At 25.1% G+C, this 9698-nt stretch overlaps 1 protein-coding gene across 1 annotated transcript in view; it reads left to right on the top strand.

Moving 5' to 3' along the window:
- The first annotated feature begins 3079 nt into the window (after window positions 1–3079).
- The window catches only part of LOC107462856 (naringenin 8-dimethylallyltransferase 2, chloroplastic-like), a 17939-nt gene continuing 11320 nt past the window's right edge, over window positions 3080–9698 (top strand). Inside the window, exons 1-7 of the mRNA XM_052253405.1 lie at window positions 3080–3154; window positions 5024–5071; window positions 5482–5765; window positions 5863–5946; window positions 6750–6824; window positions 7633–7716; window positions 8787–8876. Coding sequence (XP_052109365.1) covers window positions 3097–3154; window positions 5024–5071; window positions 5482–5765; window positions 5863–5946; window positions 6750–6824; window positions 7633–7716; window positions 8787–8876 — 723 coding nt within the window. The 5' untranslated portion in view covers window positions 3080–3096. The remainder of the gene's footprint in view (window positions 3155–5023; window positions 5072–5481; window positions 5766–5862; window positions 5947–6749; window positions 6825–7632; window positions 7717–8786; window positions 8877–9698) is intronic.

Here is a 9698-nt window from a genome sequence, read left to right as displayed (position 1 = left end):
ATTGATTTTTCTTAGTTTTTAAAAGTTGAAAAATTGGGTTTATTTTTTGTAATTTAGTTGGTGATAAAGATAGTGATTTTTAACCCTTAACACTTATTAAGATCTTTTAAAATATGAATTTAATTACATTTTCTAGTTAATTGACTTAATTGCTCTTAGTTTAAATTCTCTTGACATTTATTAATTGCTTGTTCTTTTAATTTCTTTCTATTTTATTTTTTTTAATTGCGAACAAACTCCAATTTTTTTTATAGTCAAATTTAAAGCACTACATTATAATTCTATAGGAGAATGACTCGAAACTAAAATTTCCGATATCATTTTAAATGTTTGACATATTTTAAACTAAATTTTAATAATATTAAATTTTGGCTTAGAATTATCTACAACAAATTTTAAAGTTTTCAATTTAAAATTTTTTAAATCGGTATTTAATATTTATTAAAAATTTATTGTAAGTTTACGATTGTGCATCTGATACGAGATGATATAATAAGAGTGAACCATAAATACATGGTGAGATTTGAGTGTTAAATACAATTGTGGTGAGGATTTCATACTTGATCAATACATTTCAACATATAAGTATGTGAAATATGTTATTGATTAAGAGAAAGTAAGAAATATATAGTAAAACCCTTGAAGCAATTTTTTTTCAAAGGCATGGTACCTTTTATACATTGAAAATTAGAAAATTCCGATCAGCAACTGAAAATATATATGGGTGTTTCATAAACAACACTAAAAGCAGTTAGATCTACTAAATTTGGAGAATTAAGGAAATTACAAAACAACCACCTTTGGAGCACTTGCTTGTCAAGTAAACTGTTTTTTATTTATTGCTTTAGCCGGATGTTTTGATTACGGAAAACTCTGTATTCGATACTATATATATGCTGCACATTTTTTTGGTGACAGGAAAGATCAAAAGATAAAAAAACCAAAACACAAGCTAAGTTAAATTAGTTAGAATCGATAATTTTTTGTACCAGAATTTATTCTAAATTTATATCAGATTTGATTTAGAAAACATGAACTGAATTACTTTTTGTTCTAGATTTAGACAACTGATCAGCGATATCGTTAGCTTTTCTTCGAATAAAATGGAATTGGCTCTCCCAATTTTTGGACAAAAGATCTTGGAGCTTTAACACAATATCCTTCTTCTTCATCTATGTGTTTTGTGGCTGATTATATTACTCAATATAAGATGATGAAGTGAGTCTGTCTCATAAATAACACTCGTGCAACTAGTTTTCCAAGCTAACGTCAGCTCCTACTAAGATGCCAGGAGCTCACAATGACAAACAGACAAAAAAAAAGAGCACTTGAACAGTCCAACAGCCATCTCCTTCTATCATTTTTCAAAACACAACCAAAATCAATTTGCTGGACTCCCTGAAAAACACTAATATCACAATTGACCTTAAAAATGTCATTGAATGGAGGTTTTCACTTAAATATCCACTTATATCTGAATAGATAAACTAGTTGTAATAAATGTTTTTAAGATTAAAGCACATATTTTTAGTTAGCATCGTTGCTTTTTTATTAGACCAAATTTCATTCGGGTTAAAAATCTCTTGACATCGATACCTCCATATCCACTATATTTTCAATACTATGGTACGTATATATAACTGGATTAAAATTATATTATCGTTGTATTAATAGGTATTAATGTATCTATTAATCTACTTTTGATTAAATATATGTAATATATGTAAAATTATTAAATATTTTGAAATTTAAATAAAAAATCTTGAGTTAACTGTTTATGTATTATTTAAATAGTAAAATATGTTTTTTTTATAAATTATACATGATAAAGCAAAACAAAAAATATAAATTATATTAAAACTCTTATTATATTTATATATCAAATTTTTTATGATGTATAGATCTAGAATTTGATTTTTGTTTATTTAAAAAAATAGTATAAATTAAATAAAAAACTTTAAAAAAATGATTTGATGACAATTTATAATAGTTAAATTTAGAACAAACAAAATCATAATTGACTATTTCATTGTATTTGAAGTTGTTGACCTTTTCATTGTATTTGAAGAATAAAAAAAATATACAACGTTAACTTTCGTGCCCTGCTGATATCTTTGAAATTTTCAAAGAATTGTATATTTATGCATTGATATATAAGACCATTCACTATTCTAGATCTCTCCCCCAGATAAACCACAGAATTAAAAGAAATTATGAACCAAAAGTAGAAGAACCTGTCTCACTCATTAGTAAATATAGTGATAGAATTAAACATCTTTTTAAGTATGTCCAAAAAGTAGATAGGAACATAAATTAAAATATTTTGTTAGGTCCCACAAAAACATCCCTCCTGAAATAGTTATTAATACAAATAATAAAAACTCTATTAGAGACATTTTTATGCACACAACATATTCTACGTATAAATTCTCTTTTTGCATTTTTACACCAAAGATCTTTACCTTTTTGAAATAATTAGAGTTACATCTATTTTTTATTTCTATTTAAAAGTTCTTATGTATTTTTATATTTATATTTAAGAACAATATTATATGACTAACAAAAATTATTTTTTTGGCCAACACTTAATTAACACTCTAGATATATCCGAAATACTAAATTTTAAAATTTAAATATTAAATTCTAAATTTTAATATTATAAAAATAATTTGTTGACTAAAAAATGTATAATCAAATATAAACAAAAGTATCAAAATATTATATACGTTTGTGATTATTATGAAAAAAATTTATACTACAAAATATTCTATTGTTTTACTTAAAAATTTAGTTATTTTAATTGTTAATTATTTTATTTTTGACAGTGTTAATTATTATTATACTACAAAGATATATAAACACATAAATATATAATAAGATAGTTCAGCGGACTTTTTCTTCTTCGATTTGATATTTAAGTCATTAGGTGATGACTTTTTCATTTAATTAGTTTCTATGCGTCGCCGGCAAACCAACCAGCTTGTTCCTGTCTTTATCTCTACGATTCTTTATAAATAGTTACAACAATGGACAAATGAAGATCATGTCTCTCTTAAATTGTGTTACTTTCTGAGGATTTTGCTGATTCAGTAAATAATGGCTTTTGGGCTTCTAGGCTCAATTTCTTGTTCTTCTTCAATCACCATTATCCCCGGTATTCCGTCTTTCTTCTTTCGTATTAGTTATTATTGTTTTCTTTTATTTTGTTTTCAATATTAATGTTTATTTTAATATTTTTTTTTAAATGAGTGAACTAATAGACAGTAATTACTTATTAATATAAGGTAAAGTACTATTTTAGTCTCTAATATTTAGGCTAAATTTTAATTTGGTCATTAACGTTTCAAATGTTTTATTTTAAAAGTAGCAAACAGATTTAATGTTGTTCTATAGTTAAATTTGACACGAACAATTAGCATATTTAAGAATTAATATAATTTTCGATTTCAGTATGTAAGTAAAACTCACCCATTAATTATCACTAATATAAAAATTTGTTGGTTAATTATCGAGTTAAATTTAATGGTAGAGGACAACATTATAAATACGTTTTAAAAAGTTAGACACTAAATTAGAATTTAAGCCAAACTTAAGTATCAAAATAATACTTTATCCATTTATATATTAAAAGCAATGTTACATGATTAATACAATTTATCATTTTTTACCAATAATAAACTCAAAAACTAAATTTTAAATCTTAAATTCTAACATTATAAAAATAAATTATTTTTTAAATATTAATTAATATTAATAAAAAGTATTAATTTTTTATTTTTTTATATATTATAATAAACATAAATTCAATATCTAAAAGATCGAATTATTCTTTTTCTTTACTTCTGTTTTTTTTTTTTATAAGTAATATGAGATATTTACGATATAATATACTGCCAAAAGAGAAAAAAAATACAAAAATCATACATATCACTGTATATATTTCACCCACAAATTAAAACGACCACTCCATCACACCCACAAGCACCACTAGATAAGGAATTTTAGATATTTGAGAAGAAAAAAGACGAACTCATAAATCAATGGCTGGAAAAAAACGTAAACATACATAGATATATAAGGGTGATTACTGCAACACATTTCAGATATATTGAAACTTGAAAGAATACGAATTAAAAATAAAAAACCGCCACCTTTGTAACAAGTAGCTTTTGAGCTATATATGGCTTTTCAAAATCGTTTATACAGTTGTAACCCATTTAAATGGACCATATAGGCAGCATATTTTCCCTCCTATCTTAACTATATTTTAAAAAAAAAGGTAACCCTGTATTTACTTAACAAACAATTTATAATTGTACTTTCTATTGTCTTTAATAGTATTGTTACAGATATGATCATTCATGTCACATATTCCTATCAGTTTAAATTTTTAAAAAAAGTTATATCATGATATAATATCAAAATTTTATATTAAAAAAATCTAGAATTTGATTCTTAGTGAACAAAAAAAAAGAAAACACAAGACAAATAAAAAGAGAAAAGAAAGTTAAAAAAATTGAGCAAATCCAAAAAATGCTAATTACAAGAGTGCGTTAGAAATATAAGTATTCATATTATCTATTTTTATCAGCTTAAGTTTTTAAGAGAAGTAGTATCATGAAAAAAATATTTTAATAAATTCTAAATATATATATATATATATTTAAAAATTAATTCTCCATTTAATTTATTTTAATTTCTATATTATGATTATTTGAACAGTTATAACTTATAACATAAAAGACAGAATAAAAAAATGTTTGTTAAATATCTATCTCATTTAGAGATAGGAATGAAATAATGTAGTTAAACGCAAAATTAAAAAAAAAAATTAATTATTGATGATAAAAAAAATTTATAAAATATAAAATTACAATTTTATTTTAAATATTTAAAATAAAATAAATCAATAATTGTTAGTAATTTTAAACAATTATATTGAAAAATATACTATAGCAATGTATGTATATATTCTTTTATTATTATTATTATTATTTTTTATAACAAGAGGTGACATTGATAGGTGGTCATTGCCGGAAGAATAAAAAGTACGTTGACCATTCCTACTCAAGTAAGTCACATATTTCATTCTCTCTGTCTCTCTCTTTCTCTCTCCGCTGACATTTTCAATTTTTGACCTAAGTATATGGTAGTAATAGTTCACGGTATGTTGATATCTATTATTTCGAATTTTATTTAATATATATTTACTTTTTATATTACAAATAGAATATTTATTGAGTCAATTGTCTTTTGGTTTTATCTTTCAGACAATTATAAACTTATTATATAACATAACAGTAATAACACTCTAATTTAGTTGTAAAATTTTATAATCAATTCTCAATTTTATTCTTTATTTACTGTATAAATAATTAAAAAATAAGTAAAGTTTTACCTTATGTATATTTTGATATGAGTTTTGAATGTCTCAATAGATAAATACTTATAATGTTTTAATTATGAAATTTGGTTTTCCAGGATATTATGTACCAAGATCTTCATGGAACAAGAATGGAAAATCATTAACAGAAAATCGTATCATCAAGACTTTGGAGAATAATTGGACCAACCATTACAAAGGCATTGAACAAAAATCTACATTTGATAAATATGAGAAGAGACAAATAATAAATGCAGTCACTACAGAATCATATGAACATGAACCACAAGCTCATCATAATTCAAAAATTATTATTGAATCTATCATACACGGCTTGGATGCTTTTCGCAAATTTAGCAGATTCTACGCATTCATGAGCCAAGTTAGTTTCTTTCATTTCTAAATTAAATCTTGAAAAATGTTGTACTCATCAATGATCAATTGCTGTAAAAATCTTTTGGATCTTTTAATCTGTGCAGGTGGCAGGTTCACTTTTTTCTTCACTCCTTGCTGTGGATAATCTATCACAATTATATCCAACATTTTTTAATGGCTATTTACAGGTTCGCTCCAATTTATATGTCAAGAAACATAGAAAGGAACATTTATACTGTAATGTCATGCTTATATCATTTTTAAAACGACAATAACATTGTACGAACTAAACAAAAATGAGTTAATGCTCATGAGATTAGTCTCTAAAGTTACACTTGTATTGCAATATAAATTCTAAAGTTTGATTGACTTAATTTACTTCTCTAATTAAGCATTTGTGACTCACGTTAGTATCTAATTTTATTTTTGTCATGAAATTATTAAAGGTGTGTTGAAATGGATTAATAGCTATTTCGTTAGACTTTTTAATAGCTATAGAAAATGGCAATTGAAATCTTTTTATCTCAATTTGCTTTTTATGAAATATTTAGAATCTTAATTCTAATTTCATTTAAAGGTTTTAAAATTTTTTAAAAAACAAATTGAGATAAAAAATTTCAATTACCATATTAAATAGTCACTAGAGAATCTAGTGTGGTAATCGTTAACATATTTCAGTACATTATTATTGGTTTTGTGATGAGAATAGAATTTGATACTAGTAAAATAAATAAGTCACAGATACTAATAAGTTAAAGAATTTAATTGAATAAATTAAAATTTTGAAGATCACAGTAAAAAAAGAATGTAACTTTAAAAACTAATTTAAATATTATCTCAAAAGAAATTAATGAGTTTCAATCATAGCAGCACATCTCTTGATATTAAGTTTTGCATCACATTTTTCACTATATACCCTACATACAATACAAAGTCTAAGCTGAGAATGTGTTCCTAATGTTGAGCTTTTTCCCCTGCTATTTCATTTCAGTATATTGTACCTCACTTCTTCATGCATCTCTATCTTGTTGGATTGAATCAATTAGCTGATCTTGAAATAGACAAGGTATGTATTTCTAATTTTCTATTTAGATACACTAATTATATAGGCAAATGCACGTGCTTGAAAACTAAGCTTTTGTTTAAAGGCTAAGGATTCGTTGGACCAGTCCGGTTTAAGACCACGATCATTAATCAAGAATCAAAATCCTCTAAAGTGAGATGGTTAATAAAGTGATAAAATGAAAAATTATTTTTAAATTTAGATAATAAAATTATATAATATATATAATATAAGTTACAAATTTAATAATAATTAATTGCTCACTTTATTACTTTACTGATTTATTTATTTTAAAAGATCTAAATTTATTAGTCAAATACTCAACTCATGAACCATTAAATTTAGTATTGATAAATAACTATATAGTTTCATATTCGATATATAGAGAAAGTAAACGTACAATATTTTATCGAAAATGTTTGGTAATCAAAGAAAATCAGCAAAAAACAATCAGAACTTGCTTTATTTAGCATTCATTAATTGTTGCGACAATTAATGAATGCTAAATAAGACAAGTTCTTGCTTTTTTTTTTGTCTACCTAACATTACATTTTATCGTAAAATTTATACAAATTTATAACGGTACGGTCAAGTGATTTTATACAAAAGATAACTGAGATGAGCAAACATAAGCCGTTATTAGTAAGAGGAATTAAAAGTTACCCTCATCAAGTGTTGTAGCATTAATTCATTAGAATTTACTCAATTCAGAAACAAGCATCGATCGTTTATAGTTATAGCTTCCTGCGTTTACTTGTTTGTGTTATTTTTCTAACCAGTGGTGCTTCGTTTTTTTTAATTGTTATTGTAGATTAATAAGCCATATCTTCCTTTAGCATCTGGAGAATTTTCTTTCACAAATGGAATTATAGTTGTGGCATCATTTCTATTTCTGGTATGTTATATACAGAATCATATATCACTTTTGCCAAATTGATTGCTTTAAGTTTATTTTAATTTCAGTTGTTATTAATTAGGATGCGACTTTCTTTATTCATTTATTTTCTTTCTGTATTTTATTAAATTAATTAGAAGAACATTTTGACAAAAATAAAAACTATATAATTAGGTCCGACAAAAGAGAGTTGATGAATAATCAACCAAGATTTGTAATGCGAGAAGCATTGCTGAGATGAAGAAACTCAGCTTGAGTTCTTGAAGGAGAAAGAAAGTAAGAGTGTGAATGAATTAAAACAGAAATTGTGTTGAATAAATGTGTTATAATGAGTTGCACTTCAGCCATTAATTTTTTTTTTGGGGTATTAAATCGAGGTGCTATTAAAATGTAAAATTGCATAACATGGTTTGACATGGACCAAACCTACATACGTGCCAATAAAGAATGAGAGATTTGGGCCAAAAGATAAATAAACCCACTTCAGAAACCTGCAAAAACATTGTTCAAAACAAAAGTTGTTGGAATAAATAAGAGTTACCAAAGTTACAAAAAAATTACACACAGCATCGGTTTACTGGTGAAATTTCTCGTTTTGTAACAGGTATATTCGGATTTGAGATTTGGCTGAGATCAGATAGTAAATGAATAATTTCTAAAGTTAAAAGCTGTCCAACTCACCTAATAATTTACGAAATTTCACTTGATACTAATAATTATCACCCACCTACGAAAATATTCAAGTCATTATATTGAGGAGGAGTATGAATAGAAAGTAAAAAAAATGCTTACATAAATTTGATAACTGACAAGCATGTGCCTTATGATGATACAATTGAAAAATATTATAGACTATTATAATTTATTATTTTTTATCAGGAACTAGGCAATAATATTTAAAAATATTTACTAAAAATACAGTGTTAAACTGTTAAGTTAAAAGTGTTGGACTATTAACTAAAAGTATTGAAGAATATAAATTAAAATTGTTAACCCTCAATTTTTTTTCTTATTATATCTTTATAACAAGGTTGGCACACATGCTCTTATTAATTATGTTTGTTGTACAGAGCTTTGGAGTTGCTTGGATGATAGGATCAAAACCATCGCTTTGGGCTCTTCTTCTCACTTTTGTGCTAATGACAGGTTATTCCGTTAATGTGAGTTGATTTTAATATTGCTTTTGAACACATGCAGTTTTGTCTTTGCATTGCATTGTAAATCAATTAATGATTTTTGTTTATCAATATCCTCAAAAAATTGATTGAAATTATTACAAAAGTTTCACGATTAGTATGGATAAAGTCTCTTAGTATTCGCGCGTGTCAAACCAGTGCGGTTGGGATGCATGACTCCCTGCTGACTCCCGCAAGCCCACGGTGGACCAGCAGTATGCTGGATCACTGCAGGAGACACCTTTCAAAAAGAAATAAAAAAAATTTCACTAGAGAGTCAATAGACTATTTATTTGACCTAATATAAGTTAAAAAATGAATATCTAGAGTAAAATATTATTAATTTTTCAAACACAATACACTCATACTATTCAGAATAACCATCCAGATATCAGGGGATAATAAACATCTAATATCCTACTGAATCAAACATCGCTAAATGCTCATTGTACACATTGTACAAATATTTCATCGAATCCATATACTTCCTCAATAAAAAAACTTTGGCTTATATGGCTCGAACCCACAACCTCTTGAAAGGGATGCTTTCACGTTATACCTGTGACCGTGAAACATGAATACTTTGTTGAATTATTATATTTGCGTGTTAAATATATTTTGGACATGATATTTATTGATATTCGTTTGACACGTTTGTCTACAGTGTTTAACTATGTTTTAATAAAAAATAAAATTTTTTTATTAAATATATTTAGACACATTTAAATATCATCATATGTCAGTATCTCTAACCTTATTTTTAATATATATTTTTAAAATAAATTTAAAAAAAATTATTTTTATATA

This window comes from Arachis duranensis, chromosome 8 (genome assembly GCF_000817695.3).
Source record: "Arachis duranensis cultivar V14167 chromosome 8, aradu.V14167.gnm2.J7QH, whole genome shotgun sequence".
NCBI lineage: Eukaryota > Viridiplantae > Streptophyta > Magnoliopsida > Fabales > Fabaceae > Arachis > Arachis duranensis.
This window is presented reverse-complemented; position numbering and strand designations above follow the sequence as displayed.